Consider the following 14,075-nt stretch of genomic DNA (forward strand, 5'->3'; position numbering starts at 1 on the left):
CTATTTTGGAAGCCATTCCTGTTGAGAGACACCTCCTGTCTAATCCACAACTAAATATTTTACGCCTCTGTAAGACTTTCAAAATACAAATTATCTGTAAGAGCTAAGTTGAAACTAAATATCTGTCATTAAAATGTGTTATTTTTGAAGCATTAGCTGTAGGGCATTTTAGAAAATCTTTAAAACGTAATTGGCCGTATCAAGTTAATTTTCTTGTGTGAATTCTGCATACTCTTGATATTACTTAATTTGTTTTTCTCTCTTTTTAATTACAGCTTGGGTTGACGATAGCCATTCGCTATAGCCACAGGTAAATGTTTACATTTTTGTTTCTTTTAAGAATTATCCTTACCAGTTTATAGCTCTTGGTTTGCTTATGTCTCAGATTTTGAGCTTTTTTTTGATGGTTGCTTTCCTGTGATGTCCGTGTCACAGATGGAATTGTTCTAGTTGCTTGATTGGCAAGAGCACATTGCTATTTAGAGGAACGAGGTCTTTGTGAAAACATGGTGGTAGATAGCACATTTATTTCAAAACAAACAAAAAAAGGGATATTCTAGGGCATGACACAGAAGCACTATCTGGGTAATGTTCTCACTCTTAAAGAGTCTCTGAAAACGGGGATGCCCTGCATGAGAGGTGAGTCCCAGCAGAGAGAAACCCAGCAAGGGCTTGTCTGTGAAGCCCTCGCCACCCCCCATGCCAGGCCTCTCTCTCTGTGTCTTAGGATGTCTGACAGTGGCAAAAAGCCCTATTTTTGTCTTGCTTCATGATTTCTGCCTTGGTCTCTACTGTATTACACTTATGAAAAATGTTTGTTTCTTGTGTTGATATCAACCTTTTCCCCTTTGCATGTGTCAAAATGCATTGAGATGTTAAAGTAAGATCCAGCCCCAGTGGAGGGGTAATAAGCAGGATCCTTCCTATCCTTACAAAAACTGTGCTCACAGCCTCCCAAAGTGCCACCCTGTGGTCATAGGCTTCGGGCTTGGGGATGTCTGCTCAGCTGCCCACAGTCAACCTAAAGTCACCTGACTTCAAAACAAGTTTGCCTCCTAAAAATGCTCATAACAAGTGTATACATGGTTTCAATATACATGTGAATTGGGCAATCATAGGCAATACCTGAGAGCTAGAAAGCTGGGGGGGAGCCATGTAGGTTACAGCAGGAAGAGGGCAGGAGAGGACTTGAGCCCTTGTAATGAGCCTGTGGGAAGAAAGGTTCTCATGTGGGACATTTCTGGAGACCTGTGAAAGAAACTGCTCCAGAGAGGCTCAAGATCATGGAGGGGAAAGAAATACATTTTCCTGGCCCATTGCTAGGTGCATGGCTGAGTCTCCATACAAAAGACGGATTAACTAGAGAAAGCATGCACATTTATTTAATATAAGTTTTATATAACATGGGAGCTCTCACAAGGAAATAAAGACCCAAAGTAACAGAGAAACCTGTATGTTTTTAATGTTAGTTTGATGGGGAAGTGCACAGTTGTAGAGATGGATAATTGGACAAAGAGGGTATGATCTAATGGTGATAAACTGGGTAGGGGATTGGGGACTTAACAAACTTAGCCTGTTTGTTCAGATTCTGTGGTCCTGTGTCTTCAGAGATAAGTATGTTTGTTTTCTCTGGGTATATGGAGGCTACCTCTCAAATGAGAATTTTGTGGCCTGTATCAGGGGCGGAGGGGAAGGGGAAGGTGAGAGTGACCTTCCTGCTTCTGCTGTTTTCTCAAATGCCAAGGTGCCGTTTTTTAGTGTATTGTGTCCTGAACCCCATCAATTGTTTGTATGTTTCCGGTCCTATGAGTGCATGATGCATGCCCCCGACAAAAGTGTGGTGTCCTGCAGACGGGTGCTCTTCCCTTGTAACCCCAGCCAGGCTGCTGCAGCTGCTGAGGCACACAGCTATGGCACACTTAGGAAGAAGCATGGTGCGCACACGGACCCCTAACCCTAAAACCAACTGTGTGGTATGGTGCGGTGCGGTGGGTATGGAAGTGCTCTCTCCGGAACTTGCAGGAGCCTCTTTTTCTAGAATGTTCTCAAGGTAGACTGCTTCAGAATGAGGACAGCTAAGATCTTGCTCTAGTTCAGTGACAAGCTTGCCCTTCCCCATGATGTCTCACTATGTTGCAAGGGCTGGTTTTGAACTCCTAGACTCAAGCAATGCTTCTGCCTTGGCCTCCCAAATTGCTGGGATTACAGGAGTGAGCCACCATGCCTGGCCAATGTAGGCTTCTAAGGGGAAGGAAATCTTAAACCATCCTCATTCCTCCAAATTGTGAAAGTGGCAGGGAAGCCCAGCTGACTCAGGCAGATGCCCCTGGTAGGCTGATAACATGGGTCTCTCAGAACAAATAGTCTTTAAATTGCTGTCTGGCATTGCTGTGGAGGAGAGGCAGAGTTTGGGGAGAGCGTGGAGGTGTGGGGTGGATCCTGGCAGCTTCAGATTGCTTCTGTAGTTCTACTTGTAGTTCTTCTGTAGTTCAGCCTTGACCCCAAACTTAGAACCTACTCCTCAAACAAGCCCTGCAGAGTTGGACAAAATGCAAGGAGGAAGTTAGCAGCTGTCTGTTGTACATGAGCTTGCCTCTTTAGGCTCCAGCCCCCACGTTCTGTGCTCTGCTCTTCCCAGGAGACATCCTAGCACATGTGGTTTCCCCCTGCTGTGTTTCCAGAGATGTTTGTCTCCAGGCTGTCCTTATAACCTTTAAGGTGTTAAGTGCAGGGCAATTAACAAATATCATGGATATTTACATAAGTGCAACAATAAACAAACAAAAATCTCAGTAAGTGGGAGAAGTGACAACTGAAAGTGATGAGATTGAGGGAAGGAAAGTGAAGACATCTCCTGAGGCTGCCTTGCAAGGTCCAAGGTCCTTCACCATCGACCTTGGGATCTGGGGACCAGGGAGCGAGTGGTAGCCCAGTGAAGCCGGTATTCACAAAAGGCTGCCTGCAGCAGCTGGTGTCATCTGTAGAGGAGTCTGAAGACTTTGGGAGCAGAAAGAATGGTTAGAAAGTGATTGCAGTAACTGAGAGACAGCATGAGGACTTTCTAGGCTTGGCTGGGCCTCTCACAAAATATGAATGTCTGATTCACACAAGCCAAGCTGGGGAGACTTACCGAGGAGCATGTGACCTGCTCGCGGACTGACATCTTCAGTACTGTGGAAACGCAGAAGGGACGATCAAAGGGTTGTGTTTTCCAAAAATTACTTCTGAAATCTAAGGAATTCTGATTTTAACATTCTGGAAAGTACAACAACATTTGTAAATTTGTGGTGGGGACAAACCTACCTTCTGGGAAATCCCCATTTTCCCAGAATTGATGACACTTCACGAGGTGTCACTGAAGAGCTGTTTGCAGGTCAGGCCTTTTCTTCCCCTCGGCCACAGGAGGACCTGATCTTTTCTCTTAGAAGCCTGCAGGTCACCCTTTGACTCTTCTTTTGTTTTCTTTTCTTTTCTTTTTTTTTTTGAGACAGAGTCTTGCTCTGTCATCCAGGTTGGAATGCAGTGGCATGATCTTGGCTCACTGTAACCTCTGCCACCTGGGTTCAAGCAATTCTCATACCTCAGCCTCCCGAATAGCTGGGATTACAGGCACTTGCCATCACGCCCAGCTAATTTTTTATTTTTAGTAGAGACAGGGTTTCACCATGTTGGCCAGGCTGGTCTCGAACTCCTGACCTCAAGGGATCCGCCCACTTTTACCTCCCAAAGTGCTGGGATTACAGGTGTGAGCCACCACGCCCGGCCACTGTGACTCTTCTGCTCCCTCTTACACCTAGCCTGGCCACCTACCTCTCCCCTCATCCAGCAGGAGGAAGATGAGGGATGTAGGTTTCTGGTTGAGTTCCCTCTTTAAAAATCCTGTTTGCTTGTTTGGATTGGCTGAAACTTCTATCCTTTAGTTGATTACTTTTTTCCTGTGTGGTGAAATATGCCTAACATAAAATCAGCCATTTGTTTTAGTCTGTTTGTGCTGCTATAACAAAATACCATAGACTGGGTACTTTATAAAGAACAGAAATTTATTTTCTCACAGTCCTGGGAGGGCCAAGATGAAGGCGCCAGCAGGTTCAGTTGTCTGGTGAGGGCCTGGTCTCTGCTTCCAAGATGGTGCCTTGTTGCTGCAGCCATGGGCAGGGAGGAGTGCTGTGTTGTCACGTGGCAGAAGGGAGAGGAGCAAGAGGGGAAGGCTTCATGAAGCCTCTTTATAAGGGTCTTCTTCTCATTCGTGAGGGAGGAGTCCTCATGGCTTAATCACCTTTTAAAGGCCCCACCTCTTAATATCATCACGTTGGCCATTAAGTTTCAACACCTGAATTTTTGAGGGAACACATGCAAACCCTAGCACCATTTTAACCATTTTTAAGTGTATAGTTTAGTGGCATTAAATACATTCCCACTGCTGTGCAATCAACACCACTGTCCATCTCCAGAGCGTTTTCAACATTGCAAACTGTAACTCCATACCCATTAAACAATACATTTCCTTCCTCAACTCCTCTCCGCTTCCTGACAACCACCGTTTTACTTTTTGTCTCTATAAATTTGACTGTTCTAGGGACTTTATATTAGTGGAATAATACAGCATTTGCCTTTTCGTGACTACCTTATTTTACGTAGCATAATTCTTCAAGATTCATGCATATTGTAGAATGTACCAGAATTTCATTCCTTTCTATGGGATAATATTCCGTAGCACGTATAGGCCACATTCTGTTTCTCCATTCATCCATCAGTAGACGCTTGGATCGCTCCCACCTCTTCGCCGTTGTGAATAATGCTGCTATGAATTTGGATGTACAAATATCTCTTTGACACCCTGCTTTCAGTTCCTTTGGGTACATGCCCAGAAGTGGAATTCCTGAATCCTATGGTAATTCTAAGTTTAAGTTTTTGAGGAGGGGCCATACTGTTTTCCTATCGATTACCATTTTCCTTGTCATGTTGACCCCAAACCCAGATGCCAGAGTTGAGGGAAGGGGTCCTCTTTGTGTGGGTAGGGATACCTTTGGCATCAAGATTTGAGACTTTAGATTCTAAATCTAAGACCAGATTTGGAATTTGGAAGCAGATCAGATCTGCTTCCAAAATTCTAACATGGGCGTCAGGACCAAGAGAGATGGTGGGGAAAGCCCCAGCAGACTCCTTTAGTAGACAGAAGAGGGGATGAAGGAAAGGGGGACAGGAAAACGTGGTTCCAAAATGACAATACTGGGAGGATGGGTTCACTCTTGAAGAAGAATGGATTTGGGGGCCTTAAAGGAGATGAATGTGCAGAGGAGGGAAAGAAGTCACTAAAATCCTATAACCTTGGCCAGCCAGCAGTGCCTCTCAGGCTGCTGCAGACACAGAGGGTCAGGATTGCCTCAGAGCTAGAGGTGCTCTTGTGTGGCAACAGAGGACTTGAGGCCCAAAGGAGGCCTGATTTTGTTTGCGTGCATATGCAGTGGTGCTTCAGCTGTTAGCTCTCTTTTATTCAAATGAACAGCGTTCAGGGTGAGACCATCCTCCTGCATGTGAGCATGCAAGTATGCATACACACACACACACACACACACACACAGTGTAACACATGCCCACCCCAACCACTTCCACTGCTGACCCCAGACACCTCTAACTCTTGCTAGACCAGTTATTCCAGATCTGTCTGTGGTATAGAGGGGTGTGTGTGTGTGTGTGTGTTGGGTGGGGTGTATGTGTGTGTGTGTGTGTCTTCATATGAGCATGTGGGTAGGGAGCTGAGGGGTTAGGAAGCAGAGAAAGAATCATCATATTTCGATGGTGTAAATGTACCAAGCAAGGAGAGCCTCTGCCATGACTGCCTGCGCGCTTAACAACAGGTCCTGCTCATGTTTCGTTTATTATCATGGCGCTTTAATTTATTTTTGTAAAGTCAAGCCATTTTCACAGAGTGGAAAATTGTCTCTTGATGTTCATTCCCCACTGTTTGGCTTGAGGTTTTCGGGTGGAATCCACACAGTGGTGACAGCTGGGTAACCCCCAGAAGTGCCCTTTGCAGATAACAGCTCTCGGGGCCCCATCACCCACACAGTGGGGAACAATTTCCCCACTGTGTGGGTGTTTTGTTTTTTTCTCTTTCTACAAGATTGAAAGAGAGTTTAGATGTTCTTCCTGCCTGACCCAGTGCAGCAGAGTGAAGAAGGCTGCTCCCTCCTGGTGAGTACCCCTGGGCCAAGATAAAAGAGGAAACAGGCTCAGAGGTGAGCATCACACCTTTGGCTCTCACTTGTCTGATACTGGAGAGAACATGTGAACTAATGCGTGGAATTTTTGCACATGTCACTTATGCTTGTATTTCTAAGAAGAGCTCGTGATAGTGGAGGATGAGAGCAGTGAACTAATTCCTAACAGAATGATTTTGCTTTGTTTTTTCATTAGTTATGTTTCTTTAATAAACGAAGAAGGAAGCAGGTTCTGTGATAGTTAAATGGAGGTCCACAGAGGTGTGACTCTTAAGCAAAGTCTAAATGCAGTTCTTTCCCACAACTGACTTCTTTCTATTGGTTTCTCACCTAAGAAAGGCTAAATTTGGTATCCTGTTCAGGCCTGTGCCCAAACCTAATATGGGAGTTATAGTCACCAGCCCCGTAAGAGGCCCTGGCATCCCTCGAGGGCTGGACGGGGAAAGAGAGAGTTGGGGAACCTGCGTGTGATTGAACTGCACACAGTGTGACCGTCCTGAGCTAGACTATTGGAGGCCTGCCTTTACAACAAAGTACAGACCCAGGGTGATTAAGCACTCATTCTGAGACTGTGCTCGTGTTTTTGTTTAGAATGAGCCCAGATGGCCTAGAAGAAGTGAAGGGGTTGTGTACTTTTGTGTTCTGATTTAGATTAGAAGCAGAGTTTGAAGTTCATAGATGAATCAGAATGCTTATTGAATGAAAAAGCAGCATCAATGAGCAAATGAAATTGCCATCTTGAAATACAAAAGGGAGGAAAAGACCAGAACCACAGCCATCAGGCCTATTGGATTTTGATTTCAAGTGTTGGCAAATACCTAGCAACTCCCATTTGGGGCTGGTTTGATCTTGTGGAGACAGCTGAGGAGACCGTTTTCCTCCAAATTTTGTAAAAATAAACAAAAATGCCTTTCTGCCCTTTTTTCCCCTTCCAGGGAATAGTTGTTTCTGTCACTGAGGCTCTCTGGTAGACTGTTCCATCTGTCTCTTTTTCAGACTTCACAGTGAGGCTTCAACCAGATATACACAGGGTTGCCAAGAAATTATTCAACCCCAATGGCATAATCTTAAAACAAAGCCATCTTTTGGATGGTTGCGTTTTTGATGGCCTTAACACAAAATATTGCCCCTAAATGGCAGCCTATGAATATTCACGGGGTGCCCAAGTCATATACTTTTCCTTAGTGAGACTCTTGAGGGCCGAGGGTGGTTGTCAGAGCGTGGCATGGGGCTGTGGATTTGCTAGGAGAAGGGTAAATGCCCTTCAGGGTCCAGAGGTTAATGTAGCAGATGGATGTGTCTTTTCTGTGCCTCTCCTATACCCCTTTAGTCCCCTGTCTCCTTTGGGTTGGTGGCCTTGTGCTTTTGGTGCCTTCTGCTCTGACCACGTGGCCATTTCCCAGTCAAACCTGCTCATGACATGTATGCTGCCACACCCACACAGTGGTCTCCAGGGAGCCTTCTGCCTGCTGACCAGTGACCAGAGGATCTTTTGCAAACACAGATCTGACCACGCCCCTCCCACTAAGAAGGCCCCTTGGGCTTCCCCGTGTAGACAGCAGAATCCTGACCTTTAGCACGGGATTCAGACCTCACTCCTCACGCTGCTGTCTCCTCACGCTGAGCTTCCTGCCACATCCACCCCTTGCTTTTGCTATTTCCCATGGAGGATTAACTTCCCTTCTCTCTCGCAGACCAGTGAACTCACCCTCCAACAGCCCCCCTTTATCGTCTCCTTTTCAGATCTATCAAGGAACCATGCTCCATGCTCTTTTCTGTTGTTGGGTCTCAGGGCAGCTTCTCAGGTCAGAGCCTAGCTCTATTTCTTCTCCTTCCTGTCTGCCTCAGGCAACAGGTGGGAAAGGCAGGTGGCATCCCTGTTCCCTCCACAAGTGCCCCTCTATGTCCTTACAGCCAAGGCCATTTAACAAAGCCATACTGTGTCCGCAGGTCTGGGAGGAACTGGTTAGTCTTTCTTGAATGATATCCCCCTGGAAAATGACCCCTCCCTTACTTTCAAAGACTAAGACATCCACATGAAATTGATCAGGAGATTCAACACAGCTCAAATTAAAATCCCAGTAAGATTTTGTGTAGAAATTGGCAAGATAATTCAAAAAATTTTATGGAAAGGCAAAAGACCTAGGCTGCGTGCTGTGGTTCACGCCTGTAATCCCAGCACTTTGGGAGGCTGAGGCAGGTGGATCACCTGAGGTCGGGAGTTCGAGACCAGCCTGGCCAACATGGTGAAACCTTGTCTCTACTAAAGTACAAAAATTAGCCAGGCGTGGTGGCATGTGCTTGTAATCCCAGCTACTCAAGAGGCTGAGGCAGGAGAATCGCTTGAACCCGGGAGGTGGAGGTTGCAATGAGCCACGATTGCACTACTGCACTCCAGACTGGGTGACAGAGTGAGAAAAACAAACAAACAAACAAACAAACAAACAAAAAACAGAACTAGACCAGCCAAGCAATTTTGAAAAAGAACAGAGTTGGAAGACTTCCAGTACCTCATTTTCAGAGCTGCAGCTGTAAAGCTGCAGTAATCAAGAGCAGACTATAGGACATGTAGGCAAAAGGACAGACATGTAGTCCAATGGGACATAGGAAGAAGTCAGGAGCAGACCCCACATGAATGATCAATGGATTTTCAACAAAGGTGCCAAAATGATTCAGTGGAGAAAGGATAATCTTTTAAATAAATGGAGCAATTGGACATCCATATAAAAACTCAAAAACCAAGAAAAACCCATACCACATACCTTGTAGCATGTACAAGCAACAAAGATGGATCATGAACCTAAATGTAAAGCCTAAAACCGTAAACCTTCTGGAAGAAAACATAGAAGAAAATCTTTGTGGTCTTGGCTTAGAGAAAACTTTCTTCAGACAGAAAGTATGAACTGTCAAGGAAAAAGTTGGCAAAAATGGATTTTATCAAAATTAAAAACAGCTGCTCTTTGAAAAACACTGCAAAGAAATAAAAAGACAAGCCACACGTGGGGACAAAATATTTGTAAAACACATATCTGGTAAAGAAGTTGTATCCAGAGTATGTAGAACTCTTACAGCCCCTTCACAAGAAAATGAAACAATTCAATTTAATAAATGGGCAAAAAATATTCGAACTGATTATTCACCAAACAAGATGCATAGATGGCAAATAAGACCATGAAGGGATGCTCACCCTCATTAGTCATTAAGGAAATGCAAATTAAGATAGAATGAGATACCATTACATATATGTTAGGATGGCTTAAAACTTCAATACCATCAAATTGACCCTCATCAAAACTTCCCAACACAAACACAAACAAAAAAACCACCCTGATAATATGAAGTGATGATGAGGATGTGGAGAAACTGCAACTCTGATACATTGCTGATGGAAGGTGAAATGGTACGGCCACTTTGGAAAAACTCTTTGGAAGTTTCTTATGATGTTAAACATACCTTTACCATAGACCCAGAGATTACACTCCCAGATACTTAAAGGAGAGAAATGAAAACGTTAGTGCACACCAAGACGTGTATGCATGGCTTCTCCATTCATAGTAGCCTCAAACTGAAGACAATTCCAAATGTCCTTCCACTGGGAAGTGGGTAAACAGACTGTGTCACTTCCACACAGTGAGATACTACTCAGCAATGAAAAGACATTCTGCTGAGTGGAAAAAGCCAGACTCAAAAGTGCCCTTACTGTGTGATTCTTTTTGCGTGACATTCTGGAAAAGAGCAAACTATAGGGAAGAAAGCAGACCCGTACTCACCAGGTGGGTGGAGGGGTTGGCTAGAAAGCAACGTGAGGGATTTTGGGGGGCTGACGGACAGATTCTAAATCTTGATTGTGGTGGTGACATGACTATATATATTTTCCAAAATTCATAGTACTGTGACACCTAAATCAGGTGAATTTTATTGTAATTAAATTATGCTCAGTGAACTTGAATTAAAGAGAGTTAAGATAGGGGAGTCTCTGGATCACTTTTTTGAGGTGAGAACACCGTGTCTGAGGCCGTGTTGACACTTTTTCCAAGTGCTTCTGGGTATGGTTTGAGGGGGTTCTTCATGTGGAATTACTTGTTTTACGTGCCCAGGGTGAGGCCTTTGAGTTCACATTGAGCCACATTGTCATTTTCAATGAAGGCAGGTTGCAAGCTGTGTGACTGCACTCAGTTTAGCCCATTCCTCTTTCTAAGGCGTTCCACGACAACACAGGTGCAGTCAGGTCTTCCATCAGCTCTGGACGCCCTAGACTGTGTGGTGCTTCAGTGAGGCCCTCGTGCTGGGGTGGTGCAGCCTGAGGCACCACCTTGTTTTTCACTGCAAGGTGGCTGCAGAGCAGAACCAGTGCTCTGGTCTGTGGTCCTGAGAGCCCTCAGGGCACTGGGATGACATCCCTCCGTGAAATACAGGTGCCTGAGGTCATGTTCCTGAAGGCATTGCTCATCTGAACCACCTGGAAAACTCTCTGGTCTGCGGGCCTCTCCCAGAGATCCGGGAAATGGGGGGCAGCTGTTTCCAGACCTCACCAGTGAGAAAGGCACTCCATGTTCTGTCCTGGCCGCAGAGGTGAACATAGCCGGAGTCACTCCAGCTCCCACTGGGTTGAATGTCGCTGAGTGCAGGGCAGAGAGCAGGACGGAGAGAGAATGAGCTTGGAGGAAGCCCCCAGCATATTTCCTGGAGTACTGAGAGGAGCTGCCCTTCTGCCAGGGCCAGGGGAGGCCAGCTCTGTCAGTGGGAGACCCCTATGGGCGACTGTCCAGGCTGGTGTTTGTGACAGGTCTGCTGGGTGTGGGGAGGCACAGGGTTAACTACTGCAGGGCTAGAGCCCATTGCTGACTTCTGTATATTCCCTTGACTGGCACCATGTCGCCCTGGCCTGGTGGATCGCTTGACAGTAAGCCTGAGGCTGGTGCCTACCCATTTCATGGCGTGGTGGAGGGGGGGCTACCAAGGTCTTGCTCGTGTTTCTGTTGAGAGGGACACCGGGGAGCTCTCTGGTGGCTGCGCGTGGGGGACCTGGCTCCCTGGCTCATATTCTGTGGCCTGACCTGCAAGCCCAGCTTCAGGCTCTCGACTTCCTCCTGAAGGGCGTTTCTCAAGTTTGAATGAACGGCTTAAATTGGCAAGACGTAATCCAGGGCTCTGTTAAACTAGCCACAGAAAGTTCTTAATCTGCCTCCCTCAGTCACCAAGATGCTGCATTTATAGGCAATTTTTGCTGTATGAATCACATTTTGGCCTCTTATGTGGCTCAAACTACTTACAAATCAAGAACATTCTATAGCCTCTACATCACACGGGGGACTGGGCCTGTGGGGGTGCTGGGACATCCCCTGGAGGGGCAGCACAAACCCTGTTTGCTGTGGCCAATGCAGAAGGAGTTGTGATGAGGCAGCTTTTTTTTCTTTTTCCTGAGGTGGTTTGTCACTCAGATTCTGCTTCCTGTTGAGGTTGGTAGAGCCCCAAGTGCCATGCAGAGAAGTCCACCTATAAACTGCCATTCCCTGGTCTTTCATGAGGCAGACTTGACTGCTCGTCCAAGTGCTCTATTCTGTTGTATAAGGCAATCTCCACCCTCATTAGAGCCCATGGTGGGTGAAGATGGTATGTGGGTGCTTGGAGCGGAAGGAGAGTCACATTTATACACTCAGATGTCAGCAGCCGTGGGTCCACAATGTTCCTCCTCCAGAGAACAAGCTTCTTTGTCTGCATCCCCTCCAGTGCCAGCATGTGCTGGGTCCAGAGTGCCGGGCCTCGGGCAGGGTGGTCCATCTTGGTGGCTATTTACTTAATATCCTCCTCCAATACCTGTGGTTCTAAACTATGGTGATTTTGCCTCCAGAGACATTTAGTGACATTTTTGGTTGTCCAAACTTGGGGAGGTTACTACTGACTGGCAGCTACGGTGGAGAGGCCAGGGATGCTGTTAACCATCCCAAAATGCTTGGTTCGGCTGCTCACAACAAAGAATTATCTGGCCCAAAATGGGAAAAGTGCCTGGGTAGAGAAACTGTCCTCGACCGAGAGCTCCTGACGGTAAGCACAGTATTTATTCCTCTTTCCATCTTCAGAGCCTGGCAGGTATCATGTGCTCAGCTGGCATAGGCTGAATCAAATCTGTGATTAAAAGGCTCACATGCATGTTGGTTTTTGTGTTGATAAAATACTTTCAATATTCCGTGATAATTTTTGTTCTATTTGTTTGTTTGTTTGTCTAAACATAGAAATTAAATCAGCTTTCAATTAGTCATACTAGTGGGTGGGAGAGAAGAGTAGTCCCTCCAAAACGGAAGATCCCCCAGAATCCACTTTTACGGTTGTCTGTGCAATGGTACAGAGACACAAATGCACAGTAGGACTCACTGTTGCCCTCTAGAGCCAGCCCGAGGCCCTTTCTTGTTTGGTTTGCAGGCATGGGGGAAGGCCCTGCCTTGTTGATAATCTACAAAGTGCAACAGATAATTGGAAAGGAACTAATTATTTTACCTTGACTGTACTATTCCCCATCTTCCTCTCTCCTCTCCTTTTTTTTAATCTTAAAAGGAAAATGAAGTGAAATCTAGGACATTTGTTTTTTTTTTTTTAATTTCAATTGAATATAGATTAATTTGTTCATTCAACAGATACTTACTGAGCTTCTTCCATGGACTAAATGAGGGTAAAAGCACACCATGTCTGCCTTTGGTGACCCTGGTGGGAGTACTATCACAACCTAAGGGTGATAAAGGAAGCACTCGATGCTCCAAGGCATGTGTGTGCATGTCTGTGTGTGTGTGCATGTGTGTGTGTGTGTCTGTTTGCATGTGTGGGGAGGGTGTGCCCTGCCCTTCAGGCTGTGCAGCATGGGCTGGCAGCAACTTCTGAGGGGAAGAAGAGAGGGGGAAGAAGACATTTGCAGGCACAGTGGGTAGAGGATATGATTAGCATTGTTGGTACAATTTCCAGGCATCTTCTGCCTGTACCTCTTTGTGATCGTCCAGGCAGAACCTACCACATCTCCATGAAGGAGGCAGGATGTGGAGGTTCCACACCAGGTGGACTTGGGGATTCAAACTCAGGCCTCTGACTCCCAGCAGAAGACTTTCCCCAAAGTGTGTCACCAACACCACCCAGGGTGCTGGGATGGTTCCCTAGGGCTCAGAGCCTTGATTCAGCCCCAGCCCCCAAGGAGGGTGTTTGTTTGCTCTCCACCAGCAGGGCGATAAAGTGCTGTTTGGAGATGTCAGGGCTGGAAGGGCAGGCCATGCTCATGGAAAATTTCCCTATTTAAGTAATGACTGAGTAGGTTTATGGAAGAGCATTAAGGAGACTTCAGGTGCAGGGATGATGTGGCAGAGGCCATTGAGGGCCACCACCTGGCAGAGATCTGGAAAGCTCTTGCTTAACCCAAGGGAGAGGTGGCCCTTCTCAAGCAGAGGGACCAGTTTGTATTTTCTCCCTTGAAAACGAGAAGGAGACAGTGGCCCCTGTCCTCTGGCATGGGGTCAAGGATGCAGAGATTACTGCTCTGCTCAGCCTAGCACCCCACCTCCACCTTCCCTGGAATCTGTCCCACCTGATGGCCAGCAGATGGCCCTGGGGAGGAAGCTACCAACTGTTGCTTTAAGAAACTGTCCCAGTTGAGAGAATTGACCTACCCCATGGGACTTGTCTTGTTTGAAAGGAAACCTTTGAGAGTCTTCTTTTAAATCACATGTCTTCTGTGATGAGTGTAGGTAGGAAAAAAGGAAACATTAGGTGTTGGAGACAAAACTGCTCATATGGAGGAAAATTCTGTTTCATCTTTTATACTTCTTACATCTTTTTTGTATACCTGAAAGCAAGGGTAGAAGAAAAAAACTGATT

At 46.1% G+C, this 14,075-nt stretch overlaps 1 protein-coding gene across 3 annotated transcripts in view; it reads left to right on the forward strand.

Annotated features, from left to right (window-relative positions):
- The window catches only part of ACOXL (acyl-CoA oxidase like), a 389,165-nt gene that overhangs the window by 109,186 nt on the left and 265,904 nt on the right, over positions 1 to 14,075 (forward strand). For all 3 annotated transcript variants that reach the window (XM_055378293.2, XM_055378295.2, XM_031008100.3), the window contains exon 10: positions 276 to 310. In XM_055378293.2, coding sequence (XP_055234268.2) covers positions 276 to 310 — 35 coding nt within the window. The remainder of the gene's footprint in view (positions 1 to 275; positions 311 to 14,075) is intronic.

Source organism: Gorilla gorilla, chromosome 12 (genome assembly GCF_029281585.2).
Source record: "Gorilla gorilla gorilla isolate KB3781 chromosome 12, NHGRI_mGorGor1-v2.1_pri, whole genome shotgun sequence".
Classification (NCBI taxonomy): domain Eukaryota; kingdom Metazoa; phylum Chordata; class Mammalia; order Primates; family Hominidae; genus Gorilla; species Gorilla gorilla.